General features: G+C 40.5%; 1 protein-coding gene across 1 annotated transcript in view; it reads right to left on the bottom strand.

The window, feature by feature from the left end:
- Positions 1-7,647: 7,647 nt before the first annotated feature.
- The window catches only part of LOC126484713 (cytochrome P450 6k1-like), a 148,393-nt gene continuing 137,092 nt past the window's right edge, over positions 7,648-18,948 (bottom strand). Inside the window, exon 7 of the mRNA XM_050108308.1 lies at positions 7,648-7,904. Within this exon, the coding sequence (XP_049964265.1) occupies positions 7,738-7,904 (167 nt within the window). The 3' untranslated portion in view covers positions 7,648-7,737. The remainder of the gene's footprint in view (positions 7,905-18,948) is intronic.

The following is an 18,948-nucleotide window of genomic DNA, read 5'->3' as shown; positions in this document are numbered from 1 at the left end:
TGTCTTTCTCACTCATATTTGACAATAATACAGAACGAGCTGCCCTTCCTTGGACTTTTTCGATGTCCTCCGACAATCCTGTCTGTTAAGGATCAGATACTAACAGCAATATTCCAGCAGAGGTCGAACAAGCTTTGTGTAGGAATCTCTTTAGTAGAGCTGTTGCATCTTCTAAGTGTTCCGCCAATAAACCGCTGTCTTTGGTTTGCCTTTCCCACAACATTACCTGTGTGATCAATTAAATTTAAACTGTTTGTAATTGTAATTCATAGGTACTTAGTTGAAGTGACATCCTTTAGATTTGTGTGATTTAACGTGTAACCAAAATTTACCGAATGTCTTTTAGTGTTCATGTGGATGACCATACACTTTTCCTTATTTAGAATCAGTTGCCACTTTTCGTACTATACGGATGTTATGTCTAATAACCACTTCGGAACTGGTTTTACTTTGCTGTTGACGTAGTAGACGGTATACGACAGCATCGTGTGCAAAGAATCTCAGATTGTCTCCTAAATCGTTGATATAGACTAGAAACAGCACAGGGCCTATAATACTTCCTTGGCGAACGCCAGATACTGTTTCTGAATAAAACGTTCTCGATTTTCCAGCCGCGTCAATTCGAATAAAATCCTCGAGCTTTCGATGGCCATCTCCTCCATCGTCGTCAAGAGTTCACTGACTGCCGAGGCTGCTACGGTTTCTCGATTATGTAGGCATGATGACATCATCAGCAGCCAATCAGCTCGACCCAATGTGGCGCGCGCGCGTAATCCGGCCCGGGCAGCTAACGGAGCTACTGCCCGTGGCGGCACCGGTGACGTCAGCTGGCGCCAGGGGCAGGGGCCACGTTTGAAACTGCCGCTCCCGCGTCGCGCATCTGTCTCTACTTTCTTTCGATGTCCAACGACCGTCCCCATGCCCTGCTGAGTGTGTACCCCTGGTCTCTGTTGAAATTGTTGTTGTTTAAACGAATCTCGGCCGCTTCCTTTATAGCGGAGTCCCAATATGTAGTTGCACGAGCCAACACTTTTGTATTTTAGAACTGTATTTTATGTCCGTTTTCTAGGCAATGCTTCGCTATGGCTGACTTGTCAAGCTCCCCTATGGATTACCAAAGATACACAAGGAAAGCGTTCCTCTGAGGCTCATTGTTAGTGCAATCAGTTCACCCACCTACAGACTTGATAAACATCTGGCAGGATTATGAGCACCAAAATTGGGACATTGCGAACACCACGTCGTCAACTTGCAGAAATTTGTTGAGACACTCAAGAGAATAAAGATAGGCGCAAACGACCTAATGGTTAACCTGGACATTGTGTCACTTTTTACGAGGGTGCCAATACAAGATACGCTGGATCTTCCGGCCCAAAATTTTTCATCTGGAATCATTAAGTTGCTCCGTAACGTCCTAACGGCAACGTACTGTTTGTACTGCGATGAATATTATGACATGACAGACGGCACAGCCATGGGATCACCACCGTCTTCAGCAGTCGCAAATTTCTTCATGGAGCACTTTGAGGAGCAGGCTCCGTAAATGCGACATTACGGCCTTACGGCTTCTCAGGCCTGTTTTGACAAACCATTGCAGGATGACGGAGCAAGACACAAATTCCACGCCTCAGACGTTGACTACCTGTGACTGCACTTTACTGTTTGTATTCGAATTCTATACATGTCTCCCAAACTTTTGCCTTCTTATTGTCTCCTTCTCATCTCATCACCCTTCATTTGTTACAGTCAAAGCTCAAGTACCCCGATAATATAGCCTTAATACCCCGATAATATAGCCTTCCTTGTCCTCATTGCAACCCTTGCCTCCTGCCAAAGAAATCTTCAACATCACCTTAACTGTTTTTCGTTGTAGTGCAATCCATCGCACCTAGTAATCAGTGCCAAGAATACCAAGGCATTACTAGCAGGAAAATCACCTACTGATTTCGCGTTCCTAACTTCCACCAAACCATATACAATGTGACAATTACAGATCTATGTGGAATAAAGTTGTCACAAATTTTCAACGGTATGTTTTAGGACGTTCAAACTGCATTGTTGGCCGTGGGGCATAATGGGAATTAGTATACGTATGTGCATGGTTTGGCGACGAAGCCCATTTTCATTTGGATGGCTTTGTCAATAAGCAAACTTGGTGCTTTTGAGGACTGAGAATCCGCAATTCGCGATGGAGAAGTGACTATCGAACAGTACGTGACGGTTTTCGAAGATGATTCCATCCCCATTATCCAAATATAACCTGATTTGGACAAGATGTGGTTCATGTAAGACGGACCTTGACCCCATCGAAGCAGGAGAGTGTTTGATGTACTGGAGGAGCACTTTGGGGGACCGCATTCTGACTCTGGAGTACCCAGTGGCCAGTGGTATGGGCCTCAACTGGCCACCATATTCTCTGGATCTGAACGCATACGACTTCTTTTTGAGAAGCTATATTAAAGATAAGTCGTACAGCAACAATCCCAAAACCAATTCTGATCTAAAAAAGAAAGCATTCAGGTCATCGACAGCATCGATGTTCCAACACTTCAGCAGGTGATGAAGAATTTTGCTATTCGTCTGCGCCACATCATCGCCAATGATGGCAGGCATGTCGAACATATTATAACCTAAATCAGAATTTCTGTAGTGTCCTTTACATGTTAAATAAAGTGTGTGCTCGTCGTAATTTGTAACTAATTTACGTCTTTTTTCATATAGTTCAATAATTGTCACCCAGTACAACCATCTCGTGCAAGTTACTGGAACACTAATACATTTAGGAGTAATACGTTGTGGCTCACTACCGTGGAAACTCAAAGTAAAAAAAAAAAAAAAACAACAAAGAACTAACTGCATTTGCTAACAGGTCAGACCTTGGGATCACATCGTTCCACTACAACTCGCACCTACAAATGCCTTACCTTACTCATTCGTATCACTGCCAATGCCTCTTGTACTTGCGCACTTTACATACACTCCTGGAAATGGAAAAAAGAACACATTGACACCGGTGTGTCAGACCCACCATACTTGCTCCGGACACTGCGAGAGGGCTGTACAAGCAATGATCACACGCACGGCACAGCGGACACACCAGGAACCGTGGTGTTGGCCGTCGAATGGCGCTAGCTGCGCAGCATTTGTGCACCGCCGCCGTCAGTGTCAGCCAGTTTGTCGTGGCATACGGAGCTCCATCGCAGTCTTTAACACTGGTAGCATGCCGCGACAGCGTGGACGTGAACCGTATGTGCAGTTGACGGACTTTGAGCGAGGGCGTATAGTGGGCATGCGGGAGGCCGGGTGGACGTACCGCCGAATTGCTCAACACTTGGGGCGTGAGGTCTCCACAGTACATCGATGTTGTCGCCAGTGGTCGGCGGAAGGTGCACGTGCCCGTCGACCTGGGACCGGACCGCAGCGACGCACGGATGCACGCCAAGACCGTAGGATCCTACGCAGTGCCGTAGGGGACCGCACCGCCACTTCCCAGCAAATTAGGGACACTGTTGCTCCTGGGGTATCGGCGAGGACCATTCGCAACCGTCTCCATGAAGCTGGGCTACGGTCCCGCACACCGTTAGGCCGTCTTCCGCTCACGCCCCAACATCGTGCAGCCCGCCTCCAGTGGTGTCGCGACAGGCGTGAATGGAGGGACGAATGGAGACGTGTCGTCTTCAGCGATGAGAGTCGCTTCTGCCTTGGTGCCAATGATGGTCGTATGCGTGTTTGGCGCCGTGCAGGTGAGCGCCACAATCAGGACTGCATACGACCGAGGCACACAGGGCCAACACCCGGCATCATGGTGTGGGGAGCGATCTCCTACACTGGCCGTACACCACTGGTGATCGTCGAGGGGACACTGAATAGTGCACGGTACATCCAAACCGTCATCGAACCCATCGTTCTACCATTCCTAGACCGGCAAGGGAACTTGCTGTTCCAACAGGACAATGCACGTCCGCATGTATCCCGTGCCACCCAACGTGCTCTAGAAGGTGTAAGTCAACTACCCTGGCCAGCAAGATCTCCGGATCTGTCCCCCATTGAGCATGTTTGGGACTGGATGAAGCGTCGTCTCACGCGGTCTGCACGTCCGGCACGAACGCTGGTCCAACTGAGGCGCCAGGTGGAAATGGCATGGCAAGCCGTTCCACAGGACTACATCCAGCATCTCTACGATCGTCTCCATGGGAGGATAGCAGCCTCCATTGCTGCGAAAGGTGGATATACACTGTACTAGTGCCGACATTGTGCATGCTCTGTTGCCTGTGTCTATGTGCCTGTGGTTCTGTCAGTGTGATCATGTGATGTATCTGACCCCAGGAATGTGTCAATAAAGTTTCCCCTTCCTGGGACAATGAATTCACGGTGTTCTTATTTCAATTTCCAGGAGTGTATTTTAAAACTCAGAAGATCTTGTATATGACGCTCAACACATTCATTCTGAAACCGCCTGTACACGCCTACGTAAATATTTCACCAGTAAATTGAGTTCCTAAGCTTCAGACGTTTCATAGATGTACCTTTGTAAATATGTATGAAATGCACCAGAAACTTCCAATCGTGCTGACATTCACCACCTAGACTCGGCCACTACCGAGACAAACCTCTTTCTCTTAATCTTCATACACCACAAATCTTCTCTGAAGGTAACTATTGGCGACTCTCACTGGCAGATCCAAGAAATATGTACATAAATCTATCCTTCCTATCAGCCAGGTGCAAATCTCCGACTTTCCTTTCGTCTCTTCTCCAAAAATCTAAACTTTGTCGCATACCCCTTCAGCTCTCCACGTATAGCGCCCAAACATTCACACACAACTCTTGTTTCCTTCCACCCACAAAATCGGCACAGTTCCCTGACAACTGCATTACTACGTTAGTACTGAACATGACCACCGTCATTGGTCCTTATTGATCGGACCATTGCCTTTGTGTCATGGAGTTGCCATCTATGAGTAGTCCACTTGTGACCATACTTTTATGCAGTACTGGTGGCCGTTTCTCTCAAACCTGTATACCATATCTCCAGAATCTGGCACTAATTTCTAATCGTGGCGAGTGTTCCACATAGTTTGTGCTCCTGAGCATTTCTCCTCCCTTTTACTGCTCCATTAACTGAATCATTAGACGGGACCAAAAGGTAACGATAATAATGCAACTACACATTTTTACGTTAAATTGTAAATGCCTTTCCAATAATCCATATTCTTTCTTTCTGAAGATAAGGTTATATTTATTACTTCGTAATAACATAGGTGATATTAAGAAATTATAGCTCCATGGGATATAAAATCTGTTTGTAGCCTTGAGTAATTTCTTATCGTATCTCATGTAAATCTCTGCACATAACTTATGATTAAAAACAGAGTTACTGCAATGTATTGTAATTACTGTGGATACAGCATGTTGTACAATCACAAGAACAGATGTTGAATTGCTCTATTTACTTATTATTTGTTCTTGACTAGTTTTCCTGTTCAGTCAGCACCCACTTTTCTTTTTACATTTGTTCTTTGCAATTTGAGTTGATCAGATTCCACATTCAGGTCAAACTTGAATATAACTTGATAACTTTTTGAAACAGTTTGTAAAATTTGTTTCACTCTGGATAATGTTGCTGGACAGTTTTATTCCTTTCATTTGTATACATCCTTCTATGGCGTAGAAGGTGATGCTCATATTGCATATTCGTAATAAGTAAGATATTTAATCGGAACGGACAGTATGCTGGTATATTTTGAGATTGTGATGCTATTCACATTTTTTTTTCCTTTTTGGCTACTGAATCTTTATTAGCGGTCTTGTGATGGAAGTATCATAACATACTTTACCTTTTGCTATTGTTTTAATTTTTTACATTTCTTAATAAAAACAACATTGCTTTAATACATTTGTGTATACTCTGCGCAATATAATGTGTAAGATTCTTAGAATGTATAATATTGTCAGATAATGTTAAGCAGCTGAGAGAGTTTGAACCTTGTTATCTCTTGAACTGATGATTGGCCTACCCGTAGGGGCTTTGAGTTTTAAGGGGATACCTCTGAGATCTGTGGATCTATTGATCTCTTTATCACCTACAGAAATAAAAGATTTCATAAACAACTTTCGTATTCTCTCCTGAGATTTTGCTGATTTATCTTTTCCCATATAATAAACATAATTTTCAAAGACGAAACTCTTATAATAATCCTTGGCACACATGATCACAACTGGATTGTGTTCGTGAGCTACTGATCGTAGTTCCACATCAACAGTTGCGAATTATATCTCATCTGTTCTGCATTTAATGTCAAACTTGTTTTCTTGCTAGGGTTATTTTGATTCTTGTACTACTTTGCTTTCTTCAAACTGGGAGCTTAGCAGTGGCTATTCTACTTTCTAGACCTCCTTACAGATTTCTCCGTTTGCCCTACATCAAGCAGGCTATTCATTTCATTCAACTGTATCTCGCTCACTTTCAACTGGGACCTTAGCATCACCATCTGCTCCCATGCGCTTTCTTTCTCATGTAGGACGTATGTCACAATTTCTGATCCGGTGAAAGTAATGTTAACTACAAGCTCAGAAAGATCTAGAGCAAATCAGAATTAAATTTTATTGCATTGCCTTACATACTGTTGCAGTGTTGGAGATGCTATAAAATCTCTGCAACAAACTAATTTGTTGTTCAGTCTAGGTTTTAAAGAATCATTAGTAGTATTGAAATCCCATTACGTAATAGCCAGAAAACAGTCTTCTGTTAAATCTAATCTCTTGCCATAACAAGACAGAAGCTGATGAATGAGTGTTTAATCAATCCTGTGATCTATTTTAAAGGTAATGTAAGATCCTACCCTTCATGCTGCTTGTGTAGATTAATGCAAGAGGCACTAGCTTGACGTACACAAAGACAATACACAGCAAGATAGAATCTGTGCCACGTATGGTACACAGTGTAATTTTTATGCCGTTTCTACTGCCATAATGGAAAGTGGTGGACTTCGTCCATTTCGAGGCATACTGTGTCAATTTGTCAGTATTGTTTATTTATTGTATTTCATCCCGTGGGGCATTGCTGGTGATGGTGCCATTTGCCACTATGCAGTAAAATTAGTTGTATAGGTAGTAACAGATTTTTTAAAACGAATTATATAAAGTATAAATTTACAGTAAGTCTGTAACATTAGTAAAAGAAACGTTTAGCATGGAGGATACGGAGCACATCAGAAATGTTATTGCTTCCTGGAAGTATGAAAATACTAACTTCAGATATTAGACATTTTAGACAACAGTTCCGTTATTCAGATTCTTTCATTTGTCTAAATATCTTTTTACTAAATTTCCTCAAAATGGTTTTTTTTACGAAAGCATACATCTCTGTCCTTTTGAGGTATCATTTCTATACCATAGAAGCATCTCAACATCGCTACTGACATCTATGGAATAGGCACTCAACCGGGAGCCAGTTGCATTAATTAGCCATTAGATGGCCACTGTGAGTTTGCTTTTTGAGAAAGTAGTAATCATTGCTAGATTGTTTAAGTGAAATAAGTAGCAATGCCTGCATCACAGAAAGTAGTTTATTTATTTAAAATAAGTGCACATGTACAATGTATAAAGCCGTTGTGAAAGGATTATCTACGTCTCATAATGCTTAATTACATAGACAACACAAAACCTAGTAATTACAACTTCAGGCATCAATACTAATCACTCTGTTCCTGAAGATTGTTCTTCATTGTTGTCCTCCTAGAAACGCTTTACAAACTGAAGATGGATTCCACTTTTAGACAAGAGGATTATGGACCTAGGATGGTAATCCAGGTTAGTTACTGTCTTCTCTGTGGGTCGCACACTGTACTTTGACAGGATGTTCACGAGACCCACTTTGGTTTGCAACAGGCCCATCCTCATACCTGAAACATATATACAGATCAAATCATATAGTTGGGTCGAGTGATTCTAAATCAACATATTCTGTATGTTATGGAGGCAGGCCTCATATACCCCGTTAGTTTGCATGAAATGACAAGCGACTTCCCGTTATGTCCAGACAACAGGTACTGCGAGGAACCAGTATCCCTAAACTGATGATCACTCTTGGACACAAGCAGAGGTGCGTAATTCATTATCGTAATCTCCAGCAGTGTCTCAGCTTAGGTATGGATCTAGGTACAATCACCTGGGCTATCTACTTCAGTCCCCCTGGTTGAAGGAGTATATTGAAATAAATACGGAGAAGTGGGGGGGGGGGGGGAGACTAGCGATTTCGAAAATGATTTTTATAAAACTTCCTGGCAGATTAAAACTGCGTGCTGGACCGAGACTCGAACTCGGGACCTTTGCCTTTCGCAGGCAAGTACTCTACCAACTGAGCTACCCAAGCACGACTCACGCCCCGTCGTCACAGCTTTACTTCTGCCAGTATCTCGTCTCCTACTTTCCAAACTTTACAGAAGCTCTCCTGCGAACTTTGACGAATAATTTGATTTTCCGTAAAACCATATAGAATGTAAGAAATGAACGCGATATTTTCATTAGGACCCAATGGGACGGGCATTGGAGCGTAAGAAATTGCATAGCCAGACCAAATTTTAAGTAGGTCACCATTTTCAATGAGAACTTTGTCACTGTGGAGATGTCGAAGATATCAATAGATTTTACGAAACCAATCTATTTGAGTATGGGTGTATTGGATATCTCCAACTCCACATGTTCCGCTTCCACTATGAGTTTTCTGAAACTCATTTTGAGGAACCAAGATTACTTTATATGGATAGATTCATCTATTGGGTGAAGAACTGTGATCCATACGAAGTAATTAGGTGTCACGGTAATGAATTAAGCACATCGGGAACGCAGTTGATAATTCTTACGGTATTTTTCCTCGGAACAAAGTTATCGGCTCAGTGAAAGATGAGGCAGATGATTGACGATTGTGGAGTTTGTGGTGTAAGATACAAAATGTATTCATATCACCCAGAAGCGGACTAAAGGTGTGCGACGTGCAGCATCATGTGTCCTCGTGGTCTAAGTCTACTTGCACTGCCCGTACGGTGGTGTTCTCGGTGCTCCGCCGTAACGTCCACATTTGGTACAGCAAACTGGTATTCAACGAGAGGCCAAGGGATGTACATTATGCTCCAATCTGAAGTCGGATTGGCACCTCATGACGCTAAAAGAGCCATTAATGATGACGGGTTCGAAACCCTCCAGTACTCACACTACTTACTTGAAGCGCGAGAAGGGGTGGGGGATTCCGACGGTGTGAACGAGAGAGAGTGGTGTGTGCGTGTGTGTGTGTGTGTGTGTGTGTGTGTGTGTGTGTGTGTGTGTGTGTGTGTGTGTACGCTTGTGACTGCGTTTGAGTGTAGATGTCAGCGTTAATATGTATGCCCGTGTATAAATATATTCTGTTTATTTTTTATTTTGCTCAACATGTAGCGTAATATCTGTGCATGAAAATACAGCAACATGCCCTGGAAGAAAATTTTTTAAATTATAAAAAAGTTAAAATATATAAAGATTACAAAATAATAATATATAAAAATTACAAAATGGACTAAAATCATCAAGAAAGTTAAAAAATCTTAAATGAAGGAAAAAAATAGTTTGCCGAATTTCTTGTTTGAATGTGAGAGTCCATGTTTAAATAGATTAGTTTTTAAGCTAGCTGTCCAAGTCATACTAGTTCTAAGTGTGAGTTCCACTCAGTTCATTTTGGTGAAGCTGTTTCCGTTGAACATTTCTTTAGCGTCATCCTTTTCATTCTATTATTAAATTATTTCAACTGCTTGAGGACGAAAATGTGTAGAGCCATTCAGTTCAAACAATAAATTAAAATCCTCCATTTAGGGTGGAATTTCACTAGTAATAATATTAGTATAAGGGAAACTATACCTCTTCAGTAGCTGTAACCAGTATTGCAATGCAAAGTAAAAAAAATTTCAACCAGTACTTTTATTTTTAGAAATAAGAACTCAATTAAGAAATTTCAGACAATAACAAGATACTGTGAATTTAAAAGCAATATTACATCGTATATTTTAAGTTCATATTCTTGGAACAGGAAAGCCAATGCATTGCGTGTAACATTTGGTCTCACTGCATCATTACCATCCTTTTTCTTAAATCATCCATCCAAATATATGAAACTCTTGTATGGAAGAGTAAAAGCGTCCTGGTACAGGATGACAATCCTAATTTCATCGCTTTTGTTGAATGTCGTTGAAGCATAAGGTTTATACGAGAAGTATTCTTGGCGTATGATTCGCTCATCATATTCCACTGGGTAAGATATATTGAGCGAAGTCATTCCGAGGTTCCAGGCCTACTGATTCAAGAAACTCATAGTTCTGTAGTTTCGCCAAGTGTTAACGGATTTCGTGACTGTGTGCTTTCGGGCAGTAGCTCTGACATGATTTTATCGCTGACAATAGTGATTACAATTATAATGAAACTAATATCTCTGTAATTGAATTATCTATGCAATTTAAGCGAATAAGGACTCGCAGCTCTTTTGTTCTCCCTCTTCCTGGCCAGCCATTGTCTGTTACGGTTATAAGATATATTGCTTGGTCTATGTTACGTAGAGATTTTGTTATTTGTGCTCATTTTGCATAAAAATGACTATTTAAGTTCATTGTGTTTGTTATTACGACTAATCATACTTTTTTCCTCAGCTTTTTTCATGAATTACTTTGTATGGGAATGTCTGTTAGTGAATGATTGCGTATTAACGGCAACAATCAGTGTAATATGTTTGCTTTGCTTTCAGAATAGAACCTGCATCCAAAATTTCAAGTTTCACAAAACGAAGTCCGATAGCCATTAGGCGTTAATCACGTCCAAAAATTATTCCCAGTGAGGAGCCTAGCTAAAAAATATGGTGGTAATTAAATATAAAAGAACATTTTTACAAGATTTTTCCAAGTACATAATTTCCTTGCTTTAGTTGACGACTCATTTGGCTAAGATAATTGTAATTTGATTCAGACTTGCATTTGAGTTCAGACATATTAAAAGACAGAATAATATAAAATTTAATAATAAAAATTAAATAAATAATAATTTAAAACCACCATTAAAATGGCTCCCTTAGTACAGAACTGATTTATGTATGTACAAATGTATGTATATGTATCATCACAACTTTGGTACCTAAAAAAAAATTGTAGATGTCTGTTACATGACCAATACTTATTTAGAAAAGTATTCTCGAATTCCTCAAAGTATTACAATAATCTATTACTTCACTTGCCCATAAGGCTCCATCACCTTGAATATGTGTAGTGACAAACTGTATTTTCTGTTTATCATTCAATGACAGGGTGTGCCATTATGCGATCCGGTGTAAAACTTTGAAATTGTCTGTATTTTAGTAAACTCTCTTTCACAAGTATGTCAGAAAGAGAACTGGCCACCCTGCTGTTCACATGCTATGTGAACGAGTTGCGGAATGGGCATCGTTTCCGAACAGCTGATTGATGTCGCTGCTCGAGATATCACAGTCTGCGTCTCTGGCAACTTGCTGACACGTAAATCAGACTCACCTGCTGCGTTTTTTATTGCTGCAAACTCCTTTTTTAACGTGTCTACCTCTTGTGTAAGTGTGTTTCCATTCAGAAACCTGTTCGGTGTTTTCACCTAACATGTTTGCTGCACACAAAGCTTCGTTTGTAGCATTCTTTATGGTTACACGCAGTTCGTTCCGTAAACATTCTTGAAATTGGTCGTCTGTCATGTTCAACCGGTTTACAGAGTCAAGAGTAAACTGATTGCATTTATCTACAAACTTTGCTTCTACAGATTTCTCCTCTTCGATAGCGGGTGCCTATACCTGTGCAGCTATTTGCTGCACAGAATTTTCTAATGTACTTTGCGCTGCATTAACTTGCGCGGCCTGCTCGGTTACATCATTGACAGCTTTGGGCTAGTGCTTGTATGTTTTTCGCATTTCGTCAAAGTCATCAGTAGTATTTTTGAAGTTAGTTTCAATTTTACTGAATATTCTATCAAGGTCGTCACGAATTTGTGTGGCATTATTTTCTTGTATCCGATGGGCTATGGCGTTCAAATTTTCGTTTACTAATGTGGTTACATTATTTTGAATTTCAGTGGCAGTGGTTGCTATTTGAAGGTTTCTATTTAAACTGTCAGTCACATTTTGAAGTTTTGCATTTAAACTAACAGTCATATTAGTTTTGATTTCAGTGGCTGCAGTTTGCAGTTTTGCATCTAAATTGATAGTCACATTTTGTAGTTATGCCAGTAAATTGTCAGTTACATTTTGTAGTTTTGCATCTAAACTGTCTGTTACATTTTTGTGAACTTCTTTAATGTGTGGATTTTGTTCACGAACAGAGGGATGTAAACCTTGCACCTATTCTCTGAAAAATGTGAACCGTTCAGCGAAATTAGTAGGTACTGATTCGCTCTGGGTGGGTTCTTCAGCATGTTCGGTCGTAGGCTCATTTTCACCCACCGATAATTCATTATTTTGAGTTTCGTGACTCGCCATATTTTGCTCGTCACTGTCTGTGTCTGACTCTACCCCAAACGGTGTAACCATTTTAACGTTTCTATCAACTTTACCCATGAATTAAAAAAAAATACACTTCACTGAATTTAATAAACTTGATCGTTAGTTCTACTCAAGTTACACGCGGCAAATGTTATTTAATAGGATTTACTGTTAATGGGTAGCGATTTATGGTAAAATAATTTAGCATCGATTCTCAGTCGTTCTAGAAAGTGGTCATCTTGCTGACATTTCGTTTTGCAAGATTCACCAAAAAATTTGCAAGCTATTGTGAACAACGTTTTTTGGAATTTAACCCTCCCTAACTGACTTTTGCACACCAGGGCAAAGGAAAACAGTAATGTCCTTATCTCCTTTCTTACTGCCCTTCAGCAACGTTTCGAGTCGTGGTTATTCTTTTAAGGACCGTACTCCACGTCTCGTATTAGAAAGCTTGTTGAAATTGTCTCGTATCTTATTACAGTGGTATATATTTATACGTGCAAAGAGGTGAGGACGTCAGTATAACTGCCGTCATTCAGTTTCTTGTTTTATCAATAATGGGAAATATATACTGCGAGTGATTCCAGCAATCTGCATCCAGTACACATTCATTCGCCTTTTTGTTGCGATAGTGTTACAAATTGCTTTGCTCGACAAAACCGGCAGCCTTTCCTGAAAGTCTGAGGCCTTAGGCACTCAGGTACGGTGAATAACTGCAACATGACAGCTAGGCTATAGGTCCATGTGGCATGGAGGTGCCGGCCGCTGTGGCCGAGCGGTTTTAGGCGCTTCAGTCCAGAACCGCGCTGCTGCTACGGTCGCAAGTTCGAATCCTGCTTCGTGCATGTATGTGTGTGATGTCCTTAGGTTAGTTACGTTTAAGTAGTTCTAAGTCTAGGGGACTGATGACCTCAAATATTAAGTCCCACAATGCTTGGAGCCTTTTGAACCATTTGTAGCATGGAGGTCGACTGTACTAACTACGGAAGACACGTGGTGCTGCAGATGATCAAACAAATTAGCTTTCGTTGCCGTTTAAAACCTCGACACTCAAAGGAAGCAGGATCTACCTTCTAGAGCAAACCTAAGTGTATACATCTTCACGTCTTTGGGGAGGCTGCTGAAAGCGGTCGGACTGCCTAAAACTGAGTCTCCCAAAGGCTGGGGCGCGTGTCTTGTGTGTTCTCAAGCGCGGCCCCATTCAGGTTAACGTAAGGGCAAACATTTGACGGAGAACGCCGTCTTCACGAAGATTATTAACATCTTACTAAAAAAGAAAACGAGCAGAATAAACCGCCAAGTATCTCCATATGTATCAATCGTCGTCATTATCATGTGATAATGTGAGACAGAAAGGAAACTCTATCTGATACGTAGGGCACCTTTGATACTAGCATTATAGCTCATTAAAAAAATTACTGCAAAACAATGAAGAAGGTTATCCAGAAGTCTAAACACCTGCATTATGAGAAGAAGATAAATACATCCAGCAATAAAATACAAACAATATGGGACATAGTTAAGTCAGAGACAGGTAGGACCATAAATGAGGAGGAAAAAATAGCTCTAAAAATAAATGAAACCCTGGTAACAAACGCATGTTGTGTTGCAAACCCTTTAAACGAGTATTTTGTCTCTGTTACTGACAGCATGGGGTTGTCAGGTTCAGTAAATAATGCAATGGAATATCTGAGACCAGTGCGCACAAGCAATCTCAGTAAAATGGAATTGACACTTACTTCACCCAAAGAAATAGAATCCATCATAAAGTCCTTGAAATCAAAACATTCTAGTGATTTTGATAACATATCAACAAAGTTAATAAAAGAGTGTTCATGTGTGCTTAGTCATATCTTAAGTTATTTGTGTAATCAATCACTTGTCACAGGAACATTCGCGGACTGGCTTAAATATGCTGAAAGAAATGCCATGAAATTACCGACCGATCTCACTTTTGCCAGCTTTTTCATAAATATTTGGAAAGGTTATGTTCAAGCGTCTACTTAAGTACCTTAGTGAAAATAACATACTGTCAGAGTCACAGTTTGGGTTTCTTAAGGGTTCTGATATTGAGAAAGGTATTTAAACTTACAGCGAAAATGTCCTTAATTCATTGGACAACAAATTAAAGGCAACTGGCATATTCTGTGACCTGTCAAAGGCGTTTGACTGTGTGAATCACAGCATTCTTTTAAGTAAATTAAAATATTATGGCGTCACTGGTAGTGCTGCAAAGTGGTTTCAGTCACATCTTACTAATAGAAAACAAAGGGTGTCATTACGTAACACTTCAGCAAAGAGACATCATCTGACTGGAAAGAAATTACATGTGGTGTTCCCCAAGGTTCCATACTGTGTCCACTACTGTTTCTTGTGTATATTAATGACCTATCATCTGTTTCATTACCAGATGCCAAGTTTGTCTTATTTGAAGATGAAACAAAAATTGCAATAAATAGTAAATAAAATATAAATTTAGAAATGGCATCTAATCAAATTTTTACTGACATTAATAAGTGGTTCATAGCCAATTCACTGTCATTAAACTTTGAAAAGACCCACTATATGCAGTTCAGAACTTCCAAGAGATTTACTTCTGGTGTGTGTATAAAATGTTCAAATGTGTGTGAAATCTTATGGGACTTGCTGCTAAGGTCATCAGTCCCTAAGCTTACACACTACTTAACCTAAATTATCCTAATGACAAACACACACACCCATGCCCGAGGGAGGACTCGAACCTACGCCGGGACCAGCCGCACAGCCCATGACTGCAGCGCCTAAGACCGCTCGGCTAATCCCGCGCGGCGGTGCGTGTATAAAATATGACGACATGGAAATAGGAGAAGTTGAGAGTGTAAAATTCTTGGGATTACAACTTAATAATAAATTCAGTTGGGAGCAACATACTAACGAACTGCTAAAGCGCCTAAAGAAGTCTGTGTTTGGAATGCGAATGATGTCAGACATAAGAGATATAAATATAAAAAAACTGGCATATTTTGCTTATTTTCACTCCTTTATGTCATATGGTTTCATATTTTGGGGTAACTCCACAAACAGAGATAAAATTTTTAGAGTACAGGAGCGTATAATAAAAGTAATGAGTATTGTAAATCCAAGAACATCATGTCGAAACCTATTCAAAGAATTGGGCATATTAACCACAGTTTCTCAGTATATTTATTCCTTAATGAAGTTTGTTGTAAATAATACATCTCTCTTTCCAACTAACTGCTTGGTTGGGTTGGGTTGTTTGGAGGAAGAGACCAAACAGCGAGGTCATCGGTTTCATCGGAGTAGGGAAGGATGGGGAAGGAAGTCGGGCGTGCCCTTTCAAAGGAACCATCCCGACATTTGCCTGTAGCGATTTAGGGAAGTTACGGAAAACCTAAATCAGGATAGCTGGACGCGGGACTGAACCGTCGTCTCCCGAATGCGAGTCCAGTGTGCTAACAACTGCGCCACCTCGCTCGGTAACTGCTTGGTACACAGTATCAATACTGGGAATAATTACAATAAACATACACAAATCACTTACTCTTGCCCAGAAAGGGGTCCTGTATTCAGCAACGCATATTTTCAATAACTTACCAGCAACGTTTAAGAGTTTAGTGGCAGACAAGGCACAATTTACACATAATTTAAAAGAATTTTTGGTGGCCAACTCCTTCTATTCCATCCATGAGTTTCTCAACAAGTGCAGTAGACCATATTAATGAAAATTTATTGCACTTTAATTTTTGACAATACTTTGTTGTAACAGCCATACTGTGTGAATGATCGATGTATGGAAAGCAGATGTAAGTCTTAAGTCTGTAAATAGTGGAAGTTTAATTTTAAATCTTGTACATAATCTGACTGTTCTTAACTGAGAATCACAGCAATGAATAATTTACTTTAATTTTTGACAATACTTGGTTGTAATAGCCAAGAAACTAGCAAATGTCTGAATGATGGATTTAATGAAAGCAGATGTAAGCATTAGACCTGTAAATATTAGAATTTTAAATTTAATTCATGTACATAATTTTACTGTTTATTGACTGAGGATCATTAAAAATTAATGAAACTCAAGTTTTTCTAATTACATTGTTGTAATGTGTTTATCTGACATGTGCAACACCCAGGAGGATTCCCTCTTTTATGGGTCTATGGAATGAATACTTAATCCAATCTAATCTACTCTAATTAAGTGTTGAGTATTCTGATAATCAATCAGGAAATTTAAATGTATGTGTGTTGTTTCTAGCTGCAGAGGCTTTTCGTGCCTTAAATACCCTAATGAGGCTCAATTGCTTAAATTCCGCCGTCCTTAAGGAGTGTGGTATCACGGACATCTTTGTGTGAACCTCTAGTTAAGGTAGTTACAGGTTCCTGAGCAAGTACATGTTTGCCAAATGTGAGCTCTCAGCTGTGGACCACAAATATATGAATTTTGACACGTCTGTTTCAGCTGGGGCTTCCAGTGTAGCCTCAGATATCTCTGAATGTACGTTTACGAGAAGGAAGCGGTAGATGAAGATATATCTTTAGGCACAAACGTCTGTCTTTCCAGACACCAGTACGTCATTGATGTGCACTTACTTTGAAGTTACCCTCATATTACGTTGGTTATTTGTTTTTTCCAACTTCAGATAGATAGCGAAGTAGAAATCACAGCGAAAATAAAAACTGTTTTATTTGCAGCATTTAGCTACAACTTCCGGCTACTTTTCTACATAGCCGCCGCACCGCCCTTTGTCGTAGTGTGGTACTGAATTTTCAATATGCTCGTCATAGCAGGCTGCTGCCTGCGATTGCCGGCAATTGCCCACGCTGACTTGTAGCTCGTTGTCTGTGCCAAATGGCTGTCCTCATAGCCAGAGGTTCACGTGAGCGAAGAGATGAAAATCAGTCCGACCTGCATGGTGGATGGTCGAACACTTCCCATCGAAAGCGCTGCAGGAGCGTCTTTGTTGCACGTGCGGAATGCGGCTGAGAATTGTCATAAAGAAGGAGACGTTGTTTGAGCGGCACGAACTGAGGCAAAACCCTTTATCAGCCCATCACGCTCGGCGGGAGACACTATTTTCTCGCTACCTTTACGCCCTCACTCTGCGCTTAGATCTCAGAAGTGCAGCGTGATGCTGTAGACGAGCGTAGTACAGGCACTGTGCAGCACATTTGAGAAAAAATCCAGCCAACTTCCACTGTGGTTTAAATTTCGTGACTGATCGGAGGCTGAAAGAAATAGGTGTTGTAGATCTGCCTGGCTGAATCAGAGCTCAGGTCACATAGTATAAGCGAGATGTCTCTCTCCGGTTTGCATACATACTAGGTAGGAACCCAACCTTATTATATAACGAAAAGTGCTTTAATCTTTGCTTGTTTACTTTATCATATGAACGTAGTACAGTTGATAATAATCTTGCTTTTACTGCCGATTCAGACACTGAACACATCAACCTAAATGCGGCAACCAGAAAAGATCAATCCACCAGTGTGTCAATCGTAATGGAACTTCGCCATAATACATGATGTGTAGTATTCAGTATATGACACTACGGTTTGCTACCATTTGTGTGACAAATATGCATTTTTAGCATCGTAGCACACAGCTTAAAATTTTTACCTTGCTTCACGCATACCGGAAGGTCGGTATGCACTGCTCTATTGGTATGCAATTTTTGAGGATGGTTTAGCGCTGGCGTCCAGCTAAAAAGTGAGATAGTCGGTTGGGGAAGCGGCGGGCATTGCACTAGCTGTAAACTTTATGCGTGGATATCTCACGTCACACTTTCATAAATATATTGTGCAAGTGACATTATGATCTGTCTCATATGCACTGGAATCTGGTGGAACACTGAACTCTAAACATGTTATCTGTGAATTACAGGTTGTCTCAATTGTGCCTTATTTCTATCAGAGTCATCTAAATAACGCGGTAATATCATGAAATTGTTCATGATGTACGTTAATGACCTTGTTGGAAGTATTAACAATAACCTCAGACTTTTCATGTATGCTACAATTACCCATAATGGAGCAATCTCTGCAAAAATTGCACAGATATTGAGTCAGATCTTCGCAAAATTTTCAAGTGGTACAATGACTGGTTGGTAGCTAGAAATGTAAAAATTGTGCACATCAGAAAACGAAAAAAAATAGTATCCTATGTCCACAATATCAGTAAGTCATAGCTGGAATTGGTCACTTCATAGAAATGTATGGGTGTAACAATTTGTAGGCATATGAAATGGAATAATCACAGAGGCTCAGTCATAGGTAAAGCCGATGGCAGTCTGTGGCTCATTGGCAGAAAGCAATCAGTCTACAAAGGAAATTTCTTACTTATCATTTGTGTTACCCCGTAGAATATTAATAAAGCCTGTACCAAGTAGGCGTAGCAGGTTATATCGAAGAAATGCCAAGAAGATCAGCGTGAATAGCAACAG

This window comes from Schistocerca serialis, chromosome 6 (genome assembly GCF_023864345.2).
Source record: "Schistocerca serialis cubense isolate TAMUIC-IGC-003099 chromosome 6, iqSchSeri2.2, whole genome shotgun sequence".
NCBI classification, from domain to species: Eukaryota; Metazoa; Arthropoda; class Insecta; order Orthoptera; family Acrididae; genus Schistocerca; species Schistocerca serialis.
Note: the sequence above shows the minus strand (reverse complement) of the source record. Positions and strands in the feature narration are given on the sequence as shown.